This window comes from Anguilla anguilla, chromosome 12 (genome assembly GCF_013347855.1).
Source record: "Anguilla anguilla isolate fAngAng1 chromosome 12, fAngAng1.pri, whole genome shotgun sequence".
NCBI lineage: Eukaryota > Metazoa > Chordata > Actinopteri > Anguilliformes > Anguillidae > Anguilla > Anguilla anguilla.
In genome coordinates, this window is record NC_049212.1 from 2,969,385 (window position 1) to 2,993,476 (window position 24,092).

Genomic DNA, 24,092 nt, shown 5'->3' on the forward strand with positions numbered 1-24,092 from the left:
TACCCAGTGTGAGTAATGTGTCAGCCATTTTACCCAGTGTGAGTAATGTGTCAGCCATTTTCCCAGTGTGAGTAATGTGTCAGCCATTTTACCCAGTGTGAGTAATGTGTCAGCCATTTTACCCAGTGTGAGTAATGTGTCAGCCATTTTCCCAGTGTGAGTAATGTGTCAGCCATTTTACCCAGTGTGAGTAATGTGTCAGCCATTTTCCCAAACATTTCAATCTGTATCTGTCCCACTGGGCCAATCAAACCATGACCAATCAGCTAAAGGACAAAAAGCGATCCCCGCCTTCGGACAGTCCCCCGGCCGCCCCACACCCTACTCACAGAGCCACAGCGGAGGAGCAGGAGAGCCCGGAACGAATAGTGAGTGTGTTCACCCTGTTCCAGTGTGTGTATGAGCCCCGCAGTCTGGTATCTGTTAAGGCACTGTTCCAGTGTGTTTATGGGCCCCATGGTCTGGTATCTGTTAAGGCACTGTTCCAGTGTGTGGATGGGCCTCATGGTCTGTTATCTGTTAAGGCACTGTTTCAGTGTGCGGGTGGGCCCCACAGGCTGGTATCTGCCAATGCTCTGTTCCAGTATGTAGATGGATCCCATGGTCTGGCATGGTCATTTCCCCCCCTTTTAAAAATGATTTGGTGGCTGATAAAGTGTGATACCGCCATCTACAGGGCATTGTATTAGTATACAATAAGTAGTGCCAGTAGGACTTAATTTACCCCTTTTCCACCAAGGCATTTCGAGGGCCGGTTCGGAGTCGGTGCCTAATCTCGAACCAGTTCTTCGCATTTCGACAGCAAAAGAACCGGCTCTCGACCAGGAAATCTGGTTCTAAAGTGGCACCAACACTTGGCTGGTCTAGAACCAAGAACTGCTTACATAAGGGGCTGGGGGCGGGATTATCGTGACCAACCAAGACCAACTAAAATTGTGACCGGCAGGTAGAGTAAGAACACCTATTATCGACCACCTTCGTTCGACAGACAGGAAAACATAAACTAATTTGCAACTGTATATGAAATAGGCGAAATATCGGTAACAACCTGTACCTACTTATGTAAGAAAAAATGTCCTTGTTATCCTCCAGTGGTTATTTTTTCAGTAGTTTCACAATTTTTTTATGTGCAGGCAAATGAGTCAGTGGTGGTCCAGCGCTAGTTTTTGGTTGCTAAGGGAACGTGTATCGACCACCCTATATTTAATGAATGGAAAATTGACATACATTTGCTAGCATACTGTTTAAGTGTCCTTAACGTATTTGTCTTGCGTATTTGAGGGTAATATGAGAAAGGGTGGTCGCTATCAGCACGTCTAGGAATCCGTACATGTTCACTGTTGTAACCCAAGTTGCAGGATGCAAAATAGCCATTAGGAAAGCAGTTTGAAATTATGAAGCAATGTCTGCGCCATTGGATTTAATGGGTCGCGATGAGATAATTCCGAGCGTGTTTCTTGTCTTAAGTTGATATAGTAAATAAGGCTGTAATAATATAACTAAATCTATATGTATGAAGTCGTTTTTTTTACATAGACAGTTTATTATGTGTATTTTTACAGGACATAGCCTACATTTTAATAGGTAACAATGTTGCTGGGAAAGCGGAGACGTATACAGGCATATCAGTGATGTAATAACGTGGCTCTCTAGCCCGTGGAAAAGCAAATCCGTTCTTAGAAGGTTCGCAAGAACCAGCACTAGCACCAGCCCAGAACGGTAGGTTCGCGTTGGTGGAAAGGGGGTAAATTGAGGTTGTGCGCCATCATGTACACCAATTGTAAATGGTGTACACTGATTTCACTTTCAGTGGCATACGCTGCACAGCGCCAACGTGAGCTAGTACACACAGCACCAACGTTGGCTAGCAAATCTCATTGTGTGTCGGTTTAGCAGCTAGAAGTCACTGATTGTAGCTATACGCTAAAGTCAGTAGTCAGGGACTTCGAAAAGGCAGAAGTGGAGATGGCTGCAGAGAGCGACGATGAACCCACCATTTACAGTGCCAGTGCACTGACGACCATCCATGGCCTTATTTAAAAGAAACGTTTACCTTTTGTGGTGTACAAAACGACTCAAGCAAGATGAAGTATCTACTTTGTTTGCCACAACCCAGGGAAATAAGTGCCATCAAATTTGAGGAAGCACACCGAGGTAAGCTAAATAACGTTAGCTACAGCAACTGCTAATTCAACCCAAGATTAACTAAGCTAGCTAGCTAGTCTAACGTTAGATTGCTGTTATTAGCCAAGCAGAAACGTGTTTGCTGCTGCTATCTATAACCATGAAAATATTTGCTACAAAACATTAAGCTGATTAGAATTAAAGTTAGTCTGGTGATTGCCTTTAACGTACAGCACATCCATTGATGACCGTACGTTTTTTTTAACTTACAGTAGTGCAAACATTAACTTGTTAAGGTTGTGGGGACACCAGGCAATCTCAACTAACATTAGCTAGCTAACATTAGGCTAACGTTACGTTTGTGTAGACTTAATGAAGGAATGAAACATAATGTTGTCACAACCCGCCTTACCTTGTTGGGGGCACATGAAGTGTGAATGTGCAGTCAGTGGCTTGGCTCGCACCCGCATATGACAGTCATTCCAGTTCATTTGGCTATGATGAGTTTGTCTTGTTAAATTATTTATCATTGAGTTTAGATTATTTCCTTTTTGAAATAAGAATCCCCTTACAAAAAAGCTAGGAAACTGAGTTTACTTTTATTAGGAATACTTACGTATACAATCCATTTGTATTGGTGTATTTGTTACTCGCATGCAGCTATAGAGAGCAGAGCCTGGGGCATTACCCACTACAGTAAGTGAAGGCACTTATTTCCCATCTCGGGGTAAACAAAGAAGGCACTAGAGAATTCAAACATGCCTGCCCCTTTTTTCAACTGGCAATGTGACACCTTGCCTCTTTACATTATACAGAGATGTTAGAATGGTATAAAATGGCTGGTTTTGTTTTATTGCAAAATGTTTTTTCAAATTGTACTTTTGAAAATGTGAGTACATTAAAACCCAGATACTTGGAGACTTTGACTCAGGTATTTGTTAAAATAGGTGACTTGCACTATTAGTTGTATCTTTACTTTTAGTCAAGTATGATATTTGAGTACTTTTACCACCACTGCTGACATCACATGCTTTCGAGGACAGCACAAGCACAGGTCTGAATACTGATGAATGAATACTGTAGGAATTTCTTAACAAAAATGATGGGGTTGAAGATAAAGATAACAAACGACAGAGTCAGGAGCTCCTTTTATAATTTAATAATATGACCGGTAGGGAAGAGGCAAAAGTACAGTCTTCAAAAATATAAAGTCCAATACATGAGTTTATATAGCCTAGTTTTCAGAGATGAAGAACTGTTGTTCCAGCCTATGAGATTCATTTAATCACCATATGCAAAGATTTCATTTACTAGCCAATCATAAGTTAGGATCAGGAAGTCCATACCAAGACTGACCATGCGGGCCTAGAGGTCCTTTAATCCCCTTAAGCGCTTTTATTTAGGCTATACACTCCTCTAGCTTACATTACAACAGGGACATGGCATGGGGTGAAACAGCGTACACTTAAGATAATATATGCTTTTAAAAGTACACCTTCAGAAAGGGCCAGTGTGGGTGTTGGCTTTTGTTTCAGCCAAGCAGTAACACACCTGATTCTACCAATCAAGGTGCTTAGCAAAGACTCTAGTTGTTGAGTAGTAGAATCAGGTGTCTTACTGCTTGGTTGAAACAAAAGACACCCACAATTAACAGCTTGTTAAAATTCTGGGATTGCAATTGTGGTTTAGCACAAAGACCAGAATACACAGGGGCGCCCAGGACCGAGTTTGAGAGCCACTGGTGTAGCACATAGGCTATCATCTGTCCTCGGTTGCAACACTCACTACAGAGTTCAAAACTACCTCTGGAAACAATGTCAGAACACAATAAATTTTTGTCAAGAGCTTAATGAAATGGGTTTTCATACCTGAGCAGTTGTAGACAAGCCTAATATCACCATGCACAATGCCAACGTTGGCTGGAGTGGTGTAAAGCACACTGCCATTGATCTATTCAGCAGTGGACACGCCTTCTCGAGTAATGAATCACGCTTCACTATTTGCCATTCTGATGGACGAATCTGAGTTTGGCGGAATTGATAGTGCCAACTGTAAAGTTTGATGGCGTTTGGGGGCTGTTTTTCATGGTTTGGGCTAGGCCTCTTAGTTCCAGTGAAGGGAAATCTTAATGCTACAGAATACAGTGACATTCTAGAGCATTATGCGTTTCCAACTTTGTGGCAACAGTTTTGGGAAGGTCCTTTCCTGTTTCAGCATGACAGTGCCCCCATGGACAAAGCAAGGTCCATAAAGAAATGTTCTGTTGTGTTTGGTGGGGAAGAACTTGACTGGCCTTTACAGATTCCTGAACTCTGAAACATGAAATACATCCCAAAGGTGTTTCATCCCATGAATGAATTGGAATGCCGACTGCTAGCCAGGCCTTACACCTAACATCAGTGCCCAACCTCACTAATGCTCTTGTGGCCGAATGGAAGTGAATCCCAGCAGCCATGTTCCAAAATCTACTGGGAAGCCTTCCCGTAAGAGTGGAAGCTGTTACAGCCACAGAGGGGGGTCCAACTCCATATTAATGGCTATGGTTTCGGAATGGGATGTTCAACAGGTATATATGGGTGTGATGTTCAGGTGTCCACATACTTCTAGCAATGTAGTGTATGTCAGGTAGTTAGTTACAGTGAGTCATCAGTGCGCTCACAGTGCTAACTGCTGTGCTGCTCATCTGCATGACAGGTGCAGAAGGAGAAGCTGCATGCTGAGCTGAAGCAGGTTCTGCGCCTGAAACGAAACCAGCTAAGAGAGGCGTCTGAAGGCAGCATGGATCCACCAACGCAGGGCACTGGATCCCAGGTAAGACCAGGGAATGGTCCCAGAATATAAACCTCCACACTGCAAATCATGTATGAAGCACTGGCAGCCATTCTATAAACACCAACACAAAAATGTGTTTTATTGTGGATCACATTTTCTTTTGCACATTGCTCACATATTTTTCTCAGCCTGAAACCCTCTTCCCTTAGTGCTTTCACGCTGGTTTTCAGCAGTGTGTCAGTTTACCTTGCCACTTAGAATTTAGGATCAGAACAACACCCCATAAAGTCCCAGAAACCAGGTCCCCACATAGTGCATTTAATATTCTCCAATCAACACAATGTGACTTTTCAGTGTTGTCAACCTATCGAATTAGTCACCAGATCTGATGAGGTTTAGAGGGAGCCATGTATATTTCTATTCAGGAGCGTTGTTCATATTTGGATATTAGACATCAATAAAAATATTTATTTACCATCCAAAAACTAAAATGCACTTTACATATCTACAGTATTAATGCCAAACACTGTAGGGAACACAAAGAAAGGGTTGGGCTGCATTTGGATCTGAGTTTTATCTTTTCTTCTTGAAATTCCCTTCCCTTGCTTCAAGGAGGGAATCCCCAAAATGGCAGGATGAAATATGGCAGCCACTCCAAGTGGTGTTCAGTTCCAATTTATGAAAGAGGAGGGAGCAATTACATTCCCTCAATCCTTCATTTTTCCTCCCTCCCACCAAAGGTATAAAATGCAAGGTTCCAGCGAAGAAGGGAATCCCACAATGCAATGCTCCACACATGAAAAGGAGGGGATGAGTCAGTGTGCATGGAGGAGGTGATTTTTTTTAGGATGAGTTTGGAAGGTTTGTGAATAATTAATGAGCTCATGTTGGGGGAGGGGAGGGAGGATTAAGAATTGTGAATTGAACCTTGTCAGATCTTTTAGCATACATGTTTTGGTGTTTATGTTTTTGAGTGAGGTTTTCTAAATCACTGCAGGCACCACAAAGACAGGTGATAGCATTTTTATAAGACCAGCTGGTGCGTTTTAATCATCGCTCAACATAAATTAGGGTAAGGTTGCTATGAATTATTCATAAACGTTCCTACGAATAAAAGTAATCATATAAGAAAATTATTTTCCCATGGCACAGATTTTGCTATGGGGTAGCACTTATAGGTTGCGAGGGCCATTCTGTTCCATTTTGGTTTGTCCCTCCTCTATCCTCCCTTGCAGTGCATCTGTTTTACTCACTTGTTGCAAATCACAAATGTACTCAGAAAATAGCTCACTGGAGGGAAGAGAGCAAGGGAAGAGAATGTGTGACAGTGGAACCGAACGCAGGCCAGTTTCCATCTGATAATTCCCATGATCCCAGCAATTTCTGCTCTGAAGGACTGTGAACACAGCGCCCCCTACTGACTGCTTGAGCTGCTGGCACACGGAGTGACACCACACATGGCAGTCCACTGGTCTGGTCCACTGCCTCTTACTAACAGCCATGTCTTCAGCAGGAACTGGTGGAGGTTGTCGTGGAGACGGAGGCGGAGGCTGGGGCCAGTGGCTACAGCGTGACAGGAGGGGGGCAGAGGGGCATTTTTGTGAAAGAAGTGCTGAAAGACTCACTTGCAGCCAAACACCTGAGTCTGCAGAAAGGTACGAGAGCAGTGGAACTGCAGTGATGGACTAGCTGTGAGAGAAAGCTGCTAGAGATGAGCAGGGGGTGAATAGTACATTCACTTCATATTGGAAACAACAAAGATAATAGCAAATGCGCACATGGACTTCTGTACTCATACAAAAGATACAATATACCCTATTTGTGCAAGGCAAACTCTCACAAACAGTTTGAGTAAATATTTTTAACAAACATTTCAAACGTTTTGTACAGGCTTTTTTTTTCATTTACTTCTCAAGGCCCACATGTTCTACATTATGCCTCGTGAATGGAATTTTGTTCCAGCAAACAACAAAGCTTGCATGGCAGACTTACCTTGAACTACAGGTCCTGATCCAGGGGATGTGGTAGCAGTCCCATGGACCAATCACTGTTGATCCGGAAATAACAGTGAAATTAGCTTATTGGTGCATTTTTGGTACAAATATAATGCATGTTTGCATCCACATGTTTGTGACATGCCTCTGACACATGAAGTAGGAACCTTTGACTCTTTGTAATGATGTGCGTATGTTTTCAGGGGATCAGTTACTGAGTGCCAGAGTGTACTTTGACAACGTGAAGTACGAGGATGCTCTGAAGATCCTACAATGTGCGGAACCATACAAGGTTTCCTTCTTACTGAAGAGGACAGTAGCAGGCACTGATGTTGCTGTATCTCCGGGCACTGCCAACCTTGAGCTGAAAGGACCCAAACCCAAGATGCCTAAAATGGTAAGAATAATTTTAAGTCCACTGTTTAATACATTTGAATTATTTCACATGAACTTTCAGTGAAGATAAAATAAAATGAAAGATTAAGCACACACACACACACACACATACACACATAGTACTAGCACAGAATATGGAAACACTGTGTTTGAAGACGTTCAGTACTCTTAATGTTTATCTGAGCCTTGTCTACTGTTATTTCTTCCACTAATAACAAACTCCAAAGGCAATCAAAAGCCTAGAATCAAGACTAGATACTGAAAGCTCTCTTAAACTTGCACTACGAAGCAATTGAACACATCTGACTTACCAGAAACACCTGTGAAGCCATTTGTCCCAAATATTATGGCACGATGAAATGGGAAGGGGGGGGGGGGCTATGTATAACATGTGCTGTTATTTTGACCTGGTGAAACCAAAATGTATTAAAATACCTGATAATAAAAGCTATGAATCTGTACTTTACCATAGGTGCATTGTGTGATCACAGTATATGTTGTGTGCGTACGTACATATATATATATATATATCCAGGTTTTATTATGCTGTATATTAGCAGAGTTTTACAGTGATAAAAATGGGGGGTATCATCAAAGTTCTTGCAATCCATGATTCAGGTAGTATAAGTTTTACACATACTGAAATTTGTCTTGCAGAGCGTCAAGAGCATCAAGCCCTTCAAGGTGAAGAAAAAAAGAGGTGGTAGATTTGGCTTGAAGAGACTGAAAGAAAACAAGAAAGCAAGCGCTGGATCAGAGTTGGAGGCAGAGGGTTTCCCAGCCAAGACAGAGCTCAGTCCTGTGGATGTGGAGTTTGCCTTCCCCAAATTCAACAAGTTGAAGAAGGGTGGGAAGGCCTCAGCAGAAGGAGGGCTGAAACTGTCCGAGCCAGAGTTGTCAGGAGGATTGTTAACTGCAGGCAGGAAGAAGAGGAAGATTAGGTTCCCCAGAATGAGGATGAAGGATAGTGCTGGTGTGGATGCCTCAGAGGGGCAGGTGGATGTTACAGTACCAGAGGGCGGGATTAGGCTGGAAGAGCCTATAAGCAATGTCAAAGCCAGAGGGAAGGCCCCAAAGTTTGGGATCACCTTTCCAAAAACCAAGAAAACCAAAGTGGACTTAATTTCACCAGAGGGGAACATAGAGCCACCCGAAGGTAAATTTAGGCCACCTTCAGTAGAATTTGGTTTTCCATCTGGAAGAAAGGACGCAGACTTGCCTGATAAGGAAGTGAAGGAAAAAGAAGGGTTGAGGTTCAAACCTCCTGAAGTTGAATTTTCTTTAGGGCTGCCCACTGGAAAAGGAGAAGCAAGCTTACCTCACTCTAAAATGGAAGGCAAGGGCAAAGGAGAGATCAAAGGACCTAAAGTGGACATCAAGGGAGACAAATTTCACATGCCGAGTGTTGATATTACACTTCCAAAAGGAAAAACTTCAGAGACAGAATTTGATGTTGAAGGCCGTGGTGGCAAAGGGGGTACATTTCAGATGCCCACATTTGATATTTCTCTTCCCAAAATCACGGCACCAGATGCAGACATTGGCTTTGAGGGGCCTGACATCAAAGGTGGCAAGGTGCACATGCCCAAAATTGATATTTCACTTCCAAAAGGAAAAACGCCAGGAGCCGAAATTGATGTTGAAGGACATGGGGGCAAAGGAGGCAAAATTCAAATGCCCACACTTGATATTTCTCTTCCCAAAATCAAAGCACCAGATGCAGACATTGGCTTTGAGGGCCCTGACATCAAAGGTGGCAAAATGCACATGCCCAAAATTGATATTTCACTTCCAAAAGGAAAAACGCCAGGAGCCGAAATTGATGTTGAAGGACATGGGGGCAAAGGAGGCAAAATTCAAATGCCCACACTTGATATTTCCCTTCCCAAAATCAAGGCACCAGATGCAGACATTGGCTTTGAGGGCCCTGACATAAAAGGTGGCAAGATGCACATGCCCAAAATTGATATTTCACTTCCAAAAGGAAAAACACCAGAAGCCACAATTGATGTTGATGGACTTGGGGGCAAAGGAGGCAAATTTCAAATGCCCACATTTGATGTTTCTCTTCCCAAAATCAAGTCACCAGATGTAGACATTGACATGAAAGGACCTGACATCAAAGGTGGCAAGATGCACATGCCCAAAATTGACCTTTCACTTCCAAAAGGAAAAACGCCAGGAGCCGAAATTGATGTTGAAGGACATGGGGGCAAAGGAGGCAAAATTCAAATGCCCACACTTGATATTTCCCTTCCCAAAATCAAGGCACCAGATGCAGACATTGGCTTTGAGGGCCCTGACATCAAAGGTGGCAAAATGCACATGCCCAAAATTGATATTTCACTTCCAAAAGGAAAAATGCCAGGAGGTGAAGTTGATGTTGAAGGACTTGGGGGCAAAGAAGGCAAATTTCAAATGCCCACACTTGATATTTCCCTTCCCAAAATCAAGGCACCAGATGTAGACATTGACATGAAAGGACCTGACATCAAAGGTGGCAAGATGCACATGCCCAAAGTTGATATTTCACTTCCAAAAGGGAAAACACCAGGAGCTGAAATTGATGTTGAAGGTCATGGGGGCAAAGGAGGCAAATTTCAAATGCCCACATTTGATGTTTCTCTTCCCAAAATCAAGGCACCAGATGTAGACATTGACATGAAAGGACCTGACATCAAAGGTGGCAAGATGCACATGCCCAAAATTGACCTTTCACTTCCAAAAGGAAAAATGCCAGGAGCCGAAATTGATGTTGAAGGACATGGGGGCAAAGGAGGCAAAATTCAGATGCCCACATTTGATATTTCCCTTCCCAAAATCAAGGCACCAGATGCAGACATTGGCTTTGAGGGCCCTGACATCAAAGGTGGCAAGATGCACATGCCCAAAATTGATATTTCACTTCCAAAAGGAAAAATGCCAGAAGGTGAAGTTGATGTCGAAGGCCATGGTGGTAAAGGGGGTAAATTTCAAATGCCCACATTTGATATTTCCCTTCCCAAAATTAAGGCACCAGATGTAGACATTGACATGAAAGGGCCTGACATCAAAGGTGGCAAGATGCACATGCCCAAAATTGACCTTTCACTTCCAAAAGGAAAAATGCCAGAAGGTGAAGTTGATGTTGAAGGACTTGGGGGCAAAGGAGGCAAATTTCAAATGCCCACATTTGATATTTCTCTTCCAAAAATTAAGGCACCAGATGCAGACATTGACTTTGAGGGGCCTGACATCAAAGGTGGCAAGATGCACATGCCCAAAATTGACCTTTCACTTCCAAAAGGAAAAATGCCAGAAGGTGAAGTTGATATTGAAGGTCATGGTGGTAAAGGGGGTAAATTTCAAATGCCCACATTTGATATTTCCCTTCCCAAAATCAAGGCACCAGATGTAGACATTGACGTGAAAGGACCTGACATCAAAGGTGGCAAGATGCACATGCCCAAAATTGACCTTTCACTTCCAAAAGGAAAAATGCCAGAAGGTGAAGTTGATGTTGAAGGCCATGGTGGTAAAGGGGGTAAATTCAAAATGCCCACACTTGATATTTCCCTTCCCAAAATCAAGGCACCAGATGTAGACATTGACATGAAAGGACCTGACATCAAAGGTGGCAAGATGCACATGCCCGAAGTTGATATTTCACTTCCAAAAGGAAAAACACCAGAAGGCAAAATTGATGTTGAAGGACATGGGGGCAAAGGAGGCAAATTTCAAATGCCCACATTTGATATTTCCCTTCCCAAAATCAAGGCACCAGATGTAGACATTGACATGAAAGGACCTGACATGAAAGGTGGCAAGATGCACATGCCCAAAATTGACCTTTCACTTCCAAAAGGAAAAATGCCAGAAGGTGAAGTTGATGTTGAAGGCCATGGTGGTAAAGGGGGTAAATTTCAAATGCCCACATTTGATGTTTCCCTTCCCAAAATCAAGGCACCAGATGTAGACATTGACATGAAAGGACCTGACATCAAAGGTGGCAAGATGCACATGCCCAAAGTTGATATTTCACTTCCAAGAGGAAAAATGCCAGAAGCCGAAATTGATGTTGAAGGACTTGGGGGCAAAGGAGGCAAATTTCAAATGCCCACATTTGATGTTTCTCTTCCCAAAATCAAGGCACCAGATGTAGACATTGACATGAAAGGACCTGACATCAAAGGTGGCAAGATGCACATGCCCAAAGTTGATATTTCACTTCCAAAAGGGAAAACACCAGGAGCCGAAATTGATGTTGAAGGTCATGGGGGCAAAGGAGGCAAATTTCAAATGCCCACATTTGATGTTTCTCTTCCCAAAATCAAGGCACCAGATGTAGACATTGACATGAAAGCACCTGACATAAAAGGTGGCAAGATGCACATGCCCAAAGTTGACCTTTCCCTTCCAAAAGGAAAAACACCAGAAGCCGAAATTGATGTTGAAGGACTTGGGGGCAAAGGAGGCAAATTTCAAATGCCCACATTTGATATCTCCCTTCCCAAAATCAAGGCACCAGATGTAGACATTGACATGAAAGGACCTGACATCAAAGGTGGCAAGATGCACATGCCCAAAATTGACCTTTCACTTCCAAAAGGAAAAATGCCAGAAGGTGAAGTTGATGTTGAAGGTCATGGTGGTAAAGGGGGTAAATTTCAAATGCCCACATTTGATATCTCCCTTCCCAAAATCAAAGCACCAGATGTAGACATTGACATGAAAGGACCTGACATCAAAGGTGGCAAGATGCACATGCCCAAAATTGACCTTTCACTTCCAAAAGGAAAAATGCCAGGAGCCGAAATTGATGTTGAAGGACATGGGGGCAAAGGAGGCAAAATTCAAATGCCCACATTTGATATTTCTCTTCCCAAAATCAAGGCACCAGATGCAGACATTGGCTTTGAGGGCCCTGACATAAAAGGTGGCAAGATGCACATGCCCAAAATTGATATTTCACTTCCAAAAGTAAAAATGCCAGAAGGTGAAGTTGATGTTGAAGTACCTGGGGGCAAAGGAGGCAAATTTCAAATGCCCACATTTGATATTTCTCTTCCAAAAATTAAGGCACCAGATGCAGACATTGACTTTGAGGGGCCTGACATCAAAGGTGGCAAGATGCACATGCCCAAAATTGACCTTTCACTTCCAAAAGGAAAAATGCCAGAAGGTGAAGTTGATGTTGAAGGCCATGGTGGTAAAGGGGGTAAATTTCAAATGCCCACATTTGATATTTCCCTTCCCAAAATCAAGGCACCAGACGTAGACATTGACATGAAAGGACCTGACATCAAAGGTGGCAAGATGCACATGCCCGAAGTTGATATTTCACTTCCAAAAGGAAAAACGCCAGGAGCCAAAATTGATGTTGAAGGACATGGGGGCAAAGGAGGCAAATTTCAAATGCCCACATTTGATATTTCCCTTCCCAAATTCAAGGCACCAGATGTAGACATTGGCATGAAAGGACCTGACATCAAAGGCGGCCAGATGCACATGCCCGAAGTTGATATTTCACTTCCAAAAGGAAAAACACCAGAAGCCGAAATTGATGTTGAAGGACTTGGGGGCAAAGGAGGCAAATTTCAGATGCCCACATTTGATATTTCCCTTCCCACAATCAAGGCACCAGATGTAGACATTGACATGAAAAGACCTGACATCAAAGGTGGCAAGATGCACATGCCCAAAATTGACCTTTCACTTCCAAAAGGAAAAATGCCAGAAGGTGAAATTGAAGTTGAAGGCCATGGTGGTAAAGGGGGTAAATTTCAAATGCCCACATTTGATATTTCCCTTCCCAAAATCAAGGCACCAGACGTAGACATTGACATGAAAGGACCTGACATCAAAGGTGGCAAGATGCACATGCCCGAAGTTGATATTTCACTTCCAAAAGGAAAAACGCCAGGAGCCAAAATTGATGTTGAAGGACATGGGGGCAAAGGAGGCAAATTTCAAATGCCCACATTTGATATTTCCCTTCCCAAATTCAAGGCACCAGATGTAGACATTGGCATGAAAGGACCTGACATCAAAGGTGGCAAGATGCACATGCCCGAAGTTGATATTTCACTTCCAAAAGGAAAAACACCAGAAGCCGAAATTGATGTTGAAGGACTTGGGGGCAAAGGAGGCAAATTTCAGATGCCCACATTTGATATTTCCCTTCCCAAAATCAAGGCACCAGATGTAGACATTGACATGAAAAGACCTGACATCAAAGGTGGCAAGATGCACATGCCCAAAATTGACCTTTCACTTCCAAAAGGAAAAATGCCAGAAGGTGAAGTTGATGTTGAAGGTCATGGTGGTAAAGGGGGTAAATTTCAAATGCCCACATTTGATGTTTCCCTTCCCAAAATCAAGGCACCAGATGTAGACATTGACATGAAAGGACCTGACATCAAAGGTGGCAAGATGCACATGCCCAAAGTTGATATTTCACTTCCAAAAGGAAAAATGCCAGGAGCCGAATTTGATGTTGAAGGACATGGGGGCAAAGGAGGCAAATTTCAAATGCCCACATTTGATATTTCCCTTCCCAAAATCAAGGCACCAGATGTAGACATTGGCATGAAAGGACCTGACTTCAAAGGTGGCAAGATGCACATGCCCGAAGTTGATATTTCACTTCCAAAAGGAAAAACACCAGAAGCCGAAATTGATGTTGAAGGACTTGGGGGCAAAGGAGGCAAATTTCAGATGCCCACATTTGATATTTCTCTTCCAAAAATCAAGGCACCAGATGCAGACATTGGCTTTGAGGGACCTCACATCAAAGGTGGCAAGATGCACATGCCCAAAATTGACCTTTCACTTCCAAAAGGAAAAATGCCAGAAGGTGAAGTTGATGTTGAAGGTCATGGTGGTAAAGGGGGTAAATTTCAAATGCCCACATTTGATGTTTCCCTTCCCAAAATCAAGGCACCAGATATAGACATTGACATGAAAGGACCTGACATCAAAGGTGGCAAGATGCACATGCCCAAAGTTGATATTTCACTTCCAAAAGGAAAAACGCCAGGAGCCGAATTTGATGTTGAAGGACATGGGGGCAAAGGAGGCAAATTTCAAATGCCCACATTTGATATTTCCCTTCCCAAAATCAAGGCACCAGATGTAGACATTGGCATGAAAGGACCTGACTTCAAAGGTGGCAAGATGCACATGCCCGAAGTTGATATTTCACTTCCAAAAGGAAAAACACCAGAAGCCGAAATTGATGTTGAAGGACTTGGGGGCAAAGGAGGCAAATTTCAGATGCCCACATTTGATATTTCTCTTCCAAAAATCAAGGCACCAGATGCAGACATTGGCTTTGAAGGACCTCACATCAAAGGTGGCAAGATGCACATGCCCAAAATTGACCTTTCACTTCCAAAAGGAAAAATGCCAGAAAGTGAAGTTGATGTTGAAGGTCATGGTGGTAAAGGGGGTACATTTCAAATGCCCACATTTGATATTTCTCTTCCCAAAATCAAGGCACCAGATGTAGACATTGACATGAAAGGACCTGACATCAAAGGTGGCAAGATGCACATGCCCAAAGTTGATATTTCACTTCCAAGAGGAAAAATGCCAGAAGGTGAAGTTGATGTTGAAGGTCATGGTGGTAAAGGGGGTAAATTTCACATGCCCACATTTGATATTTCCCTTCCCAAAATCAAGGCACCAGATGTAGACATTGACATGAAAGGACCTGACATCAAAGGTGGCAAGATGCACATGCCCAAAATTGACCTTTCACTTCCAAAAGGAAAAATGCCAGAAGGTGAAGTTGATGTTGAAGGTCATGGTGGTAAAGGGGGTAAATTTCAAATGCCCACATTTGATATCTCCCTTCCCAAAATCAAGGCACCAGATGTAGACATTGACATGAAAGGACCTGACATCAAAGGTGGCAAGATGCACATGCCCAAAGTTGATATTTCACTTCCAAAAGGAAAAATGCCAGAAGGTGAAGTTGATTTTGAAGGCCATGGTGGTAAAGGGGGTAAATTTCAAATGCCCACATTTGATATCTCCCTTCCCAAAATCAAGGCACCAGATGTAGACATTGACATGAAAGGACCTGACATCAAAGGTGGCAAGATGCACATGCCCAAAATTGACCTTTCACTTCCAAAAGGAAAAATGCCAGAAGGTGAAGTTGATGTTGAAGGTCATGGTGGTAAAGGGGGTAAATTTCAAATGCCCACATTTGATATTTCCCTTCCCAAAATCAAGGCACCAGATGTAGACATTGACATGAAAGGACCTGACATCAAAGGTGGCAAGATGCACATGCCCAAAATTGATCTTTCACTTCCAAAAGGAAAAATGCCAGAAGGTGAAATTGATGTTGATGGCCATGGTGGTAAAGGGGGTAAATTTCAAATGCCCACATTTGATATTTCTCTTCCCAAAATCAAGTCACCAGATTTAGACATTGACTTGGAGCGACCTGACATCAAAGGCGTCAAGATTCACATGGGGGATAAGGACACAACTGATGCAAGACTTAGCGTTCCATCTGTTAAGATGCCGACGATTGATATTGATATGCCAAAGTTCAACCTTGATTTAAGCCTGCCAAAAGGCAAACAAGATGCAAGCCTGGAAAAGGGATTGAGTGCCTCCCAACCATTGGGTCATTTTGACATTCCTGACATTGATCTAAAAATGCCTCATATCTCCATGCCAGATTTTGGATTTAAAGGCAAAGACACGCAGGTGGAAGATGACCTCAAGCTCAAAGGAGATTTGAAATTTCCAAAAGGCCCAAGTCTTGAAATTAACATGCCAAAACTTCCCAAATTTGGAAATGAAAATGAAATTAGGCTCAGATCTCCAGAACTTGACATTGAAAGTCCAGACTTGGATTTAAAGGATTCTCACAAAGGGAAGATCACATTACAAGGACCTAATGTAGACATTGATGGTGCTGGTAGAAATTTCAAGATACCCACTGTGAAACTTCCAACAGTAGACATAACTGCCCCTAAAGTTAACCTGGATTTTGGATTATCTAAATCTAAAGGTGATGACAGGGAAGAGATAGAATTGCTAAAAGCTGAAGGCAGCAGGCCCTCTTCTGGAGCAAGTTTTGAAGTTCCAGATGTCTCCCTAAAAATGCCAAAGTTTTCTCTTCCCAAATTTGGAGGCAAATTGAAGAAAGGAGATTTAGACATAGAAGGTCAAGGTCCCAGAGCAGACATTAGAATTAGCCCTCCGCGGCTAGAAAGTGAAGTCAGAGAACCATCAGCTGAAATAGGGTCTGACGGAAAGGTAAAAGGTAGAGTTAAGATGCCTAAAATGAAAATTCCAGGTTTTGGGATATTGAAGAAAGAGGGAGAAGCCACAATTAGTGTACCAGAAGCTAAGCTCAATGAAAAGGTGAAAATTAAAAAGCCAGAGATAGATTTTGAATTACCAGAGGATAAAACAAAATACAAATTTAAAAGTAGCCTTCAAGCTCCAGATGTCACGATCAAAATGCCGAAGTTCTCTATGCCTAAATCTGGAAATAAGGAAGGTGGCCTTGATATATGTGCACCTGATGCAGAATTGGACACCAAAGGGAAGGTAAAAATGCCATCTGTTGAGATTTCCCTGCCAACAACAAAGCTACCCGAGGGTGAGGTTTTACTCCCGAAAGCTGAAGTAGATGTGTCTGAAGCTGATATTAAAGGTTATGAAGGTCATCTGAAAATCCCCAAAATGCCCACTATTGACATATCAGTCCCAAAAATTGATCTTGATGTAGCCCTTCCCAAAACACATGGCACTGAAGCTGAAAGAGGATTTAATGAACCTGACTTCAAGCTGAAGATGCCCAAAGTCACTTTACCTACAGTCAGCATCTCTGGATCCAAAGAAAATAATTTTGAAAAGGATATCAAAATAAAAGGTCCAAAAATAGATGTCTCAAAACCAAAGGTTTCAACTGATGTGCTAAATGTAAATATTGAGGGCAATGAAAGTAAACTCAAGATGCCTAAAATTAAACTGCCAACAATAGACATATCAGTTCCAAAAGGACAAGCTGGAGATATTAATGTTCCAGATGTTGATGCTGAGAGTGATGGGGGTAAATTTAAGATGCCAAAAATGAAAATACCAGAGGTAGATATATCAGTTCCAAAAAGACTATCTGGAGATATTGATGCTCCAAGCATGGATGCTGAGGCAGATGGCGGCAAATTTAAGATGCCAAAAATTAAAATGCCAGATGTAGATATATCAGTCCCAAAAAGACACTCTGGAAATATTGATTTTCCAAGCATTGAAGGTGGTGGAGATGGTGGCAAATTTAAGATGCCAAAAATTAAAATGCCAGAGGTAGATATATCAGTTCCAAAAAGACAATCTGGACATATTAATGTTCCAGACATGGAAGTTGAGGGAGATGGAGGCAAATTTACAATGCCTACATTTAAAACGCCAAAGGTAGATATATCCGTTCCAAAAGGAAAGCTTCTTGATACTGATGGATCGGGTGAACTTCAGATTGACTTAGCAAAAGGGAAGGCAGAACATCAAGGCATAAAAATGCCATTGATAGACATAAAGGGTCCAAAAGGCAATCTAGAGTTAGACATAAACTTACCAAAAGCTGATGGAGGAAAACAAAGGAAAAAGATTGAACTGCCTGATTTAGACATGGACACATCTACCAGCCATGGTAAAATAAAAGGTCCAAAGATTAAAGGTACGAAGTTTAAAATTGGAATGCCAAAGATGAAGGCTGCTGAGAGTCCTGGAGAAGATTTTGATAAGGAAGGCAGGGAAGCTAAATTCCAAATGCCACAAATTAATCTTCCAGATGTGGGTTTTTCTACACCTAAAGCTGAAATACATGGTCCAGAAATAAGCGGGAAATTGCCCAAATTCAAAGTACCTGATTTGGAGATCTCAGGTCCTAAGATAAAAGGAGAGACTGACATGAAAGGTACAGATATTGACCTGGGCCCTCTAGAGGATAAAGAACGGATTAGGCTTCAAATGCCCAAAATCTCCTTGCCAACTGTGGGGTTCAAAGATAAATCTGGCTCAACTGAATTGATAGCCCCTAATTCTGATTCAGAGGATGGGATTTCATTTCCAAAACTTGAAATTATGACCCCAAAGATTTTAGACTTTGACATCAGGCCCTCACAAGTTGAAGATGAAGATACAGATGGTGATGCGGACAAGAAAAATAAAATTAAAATACCAAAGTTTGGGGTTGCTCTGCCTACCATCACAGGACCTGAGGCAACAGCGAATATCAAAGTGCCAGATACAAAAGTAAAAGGACCTGTTGTTAAAATGAAAGTACCTGAAAATGAAAATGAATATGAAGGTCCTAAAATGCCAAAAGTGAAGAAAGCAGTATTTGTTTTGGTAAACCCAAACACAGATGAGTCTGATATATCTGTAAGCTTTCCAGAAGAAATGAGAGTGCCAAAGATCAAAATGAAGCCAAGTTTTGAAAAATCACGCTCAAAGGACAAAGCCATGATTGGAGAGGAAGATGAGGATGGGAAGTCAAAGGGAGGCAAAATAAAAATGCCAAAAGTAACCTTCTCTTCAGGAAAGACTGGCTCTTTTGATGTGGCTGCTGGACCCAGTGTCAATGGTGAGAAAGATGTTGCATTCCAGAATGGATCCAAGGAAGACAAAACCAAATTTGGGAAGCTCAAGCTCCCCAAGATTGAGTTCACCTCCCCGTACTCCAGAAACAGCGGGGCAGAAGACGACACTGAGATGAACATGAAGCTAGTCAAAAAGGATGATTCCTTGGGAACTGATGAGGAGCAAAATGGAAGCAAGAACAAATCATCCACAATTGCTTTACCCGGGTTCAAGAAAAAGGCAGGGAAAAATGAGGAGGAGGAACCAGATCAAGTGGTGTCCTCCAAAGCCAGGATGGAGATGCTCCGAGACCGAGAAGGTTCAGAGTCACCTGTTCCCAAGATCTCCATTGGCTTTGTCTCTGGGAGACTAAAAGGGCAGGCGAAGGCTGAGCGCGCTGACGCGGATGGAACGAGTGGAAGCAGGAGGGAGACTGATAGCAAAAAGTCACCGCAGTTTAAGGTCCCCAAGTTCAGCTTGAGCCCTCTGTCCACAGGAATCCTGCACATCACTCCAGAAAGCTCACCCCAGGGGAGCAAATCCTCCCTCCAGTGCTCTGGGGAAGATGAAGCCTCCACAGGAATCAGGATACAGTTGCCCAGTGTGGGGTTCTCCTCCCCCCACACCTCTGAGGAACAGGCTGCCCCCACATCTAAGAAAGGCACTGTGGCGGTGCTAACAAAATCGTCCAAACACACAAAAAAGGAACCTGGGACTAGCCAAGCTGAAAGTTCACCTTCACGTTGGCATTTCTGAAAAGAGAATATGAAGAAATGAGCAATAACATGCTCTCATTTTCTGAAAAAAAAAAAATAAGCGACCACTTTATTTTGTTCTTTTTCCTCATGTTTTTTCTATTTTAATTTGTACTGTTTTGCTGCCGTTTGCTCGCTTGTGCCAATGTCAATCTTACAAAAAAAAACTGTACGGAGCCTGTGGCACACTAACACACTCATGCATACATATATGTATGCACACACACACACACACACACACACACTAACACACTCATGCATACATACATGTATGCACACACACACACACACACACACACACACACACACACACACACACACACTAACACACTCATGCATACATATATGTATGCACACACACACACACTAACACACTCATGCATACATATATGTATGCACACACACACACACACTAACACACTCATGCATACATATATGTATGCACACACACACACACACACACACACTAACACACTCATGCATACATATATGTATGCACGCACACACACACACACACACTAACACACTCATGCATACATATATGTATGCACACACACACACACACACACACTAACACACTCATGCATACATATATGTATGCACACACACACACACACTAACACACTCATGCATACATACATGTATGCACACACACACACTAACACACTCATGCATACATACATGTATGCACACACACACACTAACACATACATACATGTATGTATGCACACACACACACACTAACACGCTCATGCATACATATATGTATGCACACACACACACACACTAACACGCTCATGCATACATATATGTATGCACACACACACACACTCATGCATACATGTATGCACACACAAACACACACACACACTCATGTATATATACATGTATGGGCACACACATGCTCATGCATACATACACGTGTGTACACACACATATACTTTTATACAGACATGTATGCACACACACGTATACGTGCACGCATGTACACACATACACACTCACCTATTATGACCGCTACTGATCTTTACTATATGTGCTTCTTTGGAAACATGAATTTGATGATGATTTATACATTAAATTGTAAATATAAATAAGCAGAATAAACTCCAAACTCAAATGCAGTGATTAAGTGATGAGTAGATGAGTTTTGAAGGAGTGTTATGTTGTGGCATTAACCAATAGTGGTGTGTGCTTTAATTTAATATACTAGGAAAATCCATAGAGACCTATAAACAGTGTGTCTTCATGGTCATTGCTCTGAAAATAGACAATGATGTGAGCTTTATCATGTAATTTTGATAAGATTTTGATTTATTTGATGTCTCTTAAATTCTGTTCTATTTTAGTAGTCCTTTTAAGGTTCCATGTGATTATATCATGAGGTGAGCCACAACTTCAGTTTTCATGCAGTTTCGAGGCTTTGTACTGTGATACCCCTGGTGTGATTTGTTTTGGAATTAACATCAATCTATAAGCCATCATGGACACAGTGAGTCTTGGAACATATTTGTTATTGTAAAAATGCAACTGGTCTTTTCTCTATGGTAAAGTGTTTGCTTAAATACAGTATTGTGCCTTCTTAATGTCTCATATAAAAGGCTAATTTGCCAAATATGAAAGATTTCTTGAGTCTTGTAGGACATGTTTGGGGCTGCAGGATGAACTTAAAAAGAAAGTTTGCACACTTTGTTTACTCAAATGCAGTTTGTATCACGCCGCAAGCTGCCTTCTTTTCCTTTTTCACTTGGAGACTGCAGGATAATCAGTATCTTTACTGAGTGGAACCGTGCAAGAGAAAGCTCTGTAATCCTGTTTCATCTTCCAGTCAGCAAACGCTCTTAACCTTGTTGAACACTTACACTGAAACTGAACATCAGCGTTGACTTAGTAAATAGTATGATCAACTGTGGGAATGGATTTCATGCAGTTCAGTAACACAGTTTAACAGTATGTGTATGTATAGAGAGATTATTACAAGTGCTTTCATGCTCAGTAGCATGTTTCTGAAAGCGTTTTTGTGTACTGGCTTTTCATGGAAGGCACTTTTTGAAGCAATATGTAATTTAAGTGGCATTTTGAAATAACATTAAAAAAAGAATACAAAGTATTAAAACTTAATATTCTTAATGTATTGTGTCCTTTCTTTGCTTATGAACTATGAAATATTTTTTCAGGTGGAGACCATTTTTATGCAGGTTTTTTCTAGTCAAAGCATACATACTCTATCAGCCTCTCTCAAAAAGAGAACACAAGGGATTACTTCTGCTCCCAGCGATGTCCCAAAGTCCACCTATATTAACCTGGGGAACAATGGTTTAGACATAACAAAGTCCCATGTGCCCAAAACGAAAGAAGTTGTTAGGGCCTTGAATACCCCCAGTGTTTCTGCCTCCACTACATGTCCAGGCAAGCTATTCCACACATTGACCACTCTCTGTGTGAAAAAATATTTCCTAATGTCTGTGTGAAATTTACCCTTTGCCAGTTTCCATTTATGCCCCCTCGTTCTGCTAACCGAACTCAACTTGAATAATTTCCTGTAGTTCACTTTGTTAATCCCTTTAATAAATTTAAATGCCTCAATCAAATCTCCCCTAAGTCTCCTCTTACTAAGCTTGAAAAGTCCAAGCATCTCAAGCCTTTCCTCATAAGACATATCTGTTACACCCGGAATCAATCTGGTTGCCCGTCTTTGGACCTTTTCCAGCGCCTCTATATCTCTCTTGTAGTACGGTCCCCAGAACTGCACACAATACTCTAAGTGTGGTCTGACAAGGGTATTGTATAAGGTGAGTATGATCTCCTTAGAATTATATTCAATACTCCTGGCTATGTATCCCAGCATCCTGTAGGCTTTTTTTTACTGCTACAGCACATTGACCAGACCTTGATAGGCTTTGATCAACTATTACTCCAAAGTCTTTTTCTACATATGCACATTCTAATTTTGTACCACCCATAAAGTAATCCTGCCCTATGTTTTTATTCCCCACATGTAGAACATTACATTTAGTTATATTTCATTTCATTTGCCAGGTTTCTGCCCACTTCTGGATTCTGTTTAAATCTTCTGTCTAAATCTTTGTCTTGAATACTAATAACACTGAATAGAATGTAGCGTGCTTAGGAGACATTACATATTTTGAGGACACAGTAGTTAGGAGGCAGATTTGGACAGCCCTTATCTATCATCAGTAGTCTGTAATCTTCCTCCCAAGGAAACACAAAATGGTGAACCTTTCGCAGACTTCCTACTCTGACCAAAAACAAAAAATGTGCACAGAAATGAGAAGCAAACACTACCTGACCAAGCAAAGCAACAAGGAACCCTAAACAACCCGCATTAACTGGTAGGATTCAGCCACAAAAGCCTGTTCAACAGATTAAACTTCCCTTCTTCCACTGCAATGGGGCTCACAGTATGTAGGGTCACAGACAGAAGGAGACAATCCAGCCATCAGCAGCTCATCAAGTTGGGGCTCCAAAACACCTGGGAGAGAAAGAGGCACTTGAACACCAGCAGGAGCCACTGGTGCATAACATTCTTCTGAAAGAAAATCTGCCAAATTAAACTTGATCTTGGTTACTCTGCAGCTGGGTCTGTGAACCACATTTGTGTCACAGCTTTTGTTGCACCTTTCATTCTCACCTAATGGCCAACCAAGCATTAATTCCAAAAATGACACCCTCGCATTTTGCAGAGGGCTTCAGAGGTATTTACAGTGAGTGACATCATGTTTGGGACAAAGACAAACTCCATAATTTTAGATTTGTAATCATACAAGTGCACGTCCTCTGTTTTTATTCAAGGGTATTTCACCATGTAGAAATGACAGCACTTTTTATACATAGCCCCCTTATTTCAGGTCAAGGAAAGGAAAATAGTCATGTTTAGTACTTTGCTACATATCCTTTGCATGCAATGACTGCCTGGAAGTCTGAGACCCATAGACATCACCAGCTGCCGAGTATCTTCTCTGCCAGGGCTGTACTGCAGCCATCTTCAGCTCTTGCTTATTTCGGGGGCTGGTTGCCATAAGTTTTCTCTTCGGCATATGAAACGCATGCTGATTTGGATGTGGATTGTGTGAATGACTTGGCCAGTCAACTAGTTTTTGGCTTTGAAAAACTCCTGTTGCTTTAGCAGTTGCTTTGAGGATCTTTGTCTTGCTGTAGGATGAAGCGTGTCGCATGTGTGGGAAGGCATTTGTTTGAACACAAGCAGATAAGATGATTCACTTAACATGTTCCACAGATGAGGGGGTGTTTTAGAGCTTGGGCAGTTGCTTTTGACATCCGTACTTTGCTCTTGCCATTACTCTGATACATGTGAACCTTGGTCTCATTTATCCACAAGACTTTTTTCAGAACTCTGCAGGCTCTTTTAGGTACTTCTTAGCAAATCATGTTTTTGCAGTTAACTAGTGGTTTGCATCTTACAGTCTAGCCTTAGTTCTGT

General features: G+C 42.0%; 1 protein-coding gene across 8 annotated transcripts; it reads left to right on the forward strand.

The window, feature by feature from the left end:
• Positions 1-272: 272 nt before the first annotated feature.
• On the forward strand, positions 273-19,688 carry prx (periaxin). 8 transcript variants are annotated; one of them, XM_035384971.1, is made up of 6 exons: positions 273-368; positions 4,819-4,935; positions 6,407-6,551; positions 7,094-7,287; positions 7,944-13,689; positions 14,062-19,688. In XM_035384971.1, exons 2-6 carry the CDS (start codon positions 4,903-4,905, stop codon positions 19,629-19,631), a joined length of 11,688 nt encoding a protein of 3,895 aa, XP_035240862.1. In that variant the 5' UTR covers positions 273-368; positions 4,819-4,902; the 3' UTR covers positions 19,632-19,688. The 8 variants fall into 8 exon arrangements, with proteins under 8 accessions (XP_035240862.1, XP_035240864.1, XP_035240861.1 ...); XM_035384973.1 differs by having other exon boundaries at positions 7,944-12,945; XM_035384970.1 differs by having other exon boundaries at positions 7,944-12,015; positions 12,388-19,688.
• Positions 19,689-24,092: the final 4,404 nt, after the last annotated feature.

Excerpts from the sequence above, each read along its gene's own strand:
- prx (XM_035384965.1), top strand. The coding sequence starts at position 4,903 with ATGGATCCACCAACGCAGGGCACTGGATCCCAG. Across the intron at positions 4,936-6,409 it reads CGCAGGGCACTGGATCCCAG|GAACTGGTGGAGGTTGTCGT; the intron begins GTAAGACCAGGG and ends TGTCTTCAGCAG. Across the intron at positions 6,552-7,093 it reads ACACCTGAGTCTGCAGAAAG|GGGATCAGTTACTGAGTGCC; the intron begins GTACGAGAGCAG and ends GTATGTTTTCAG.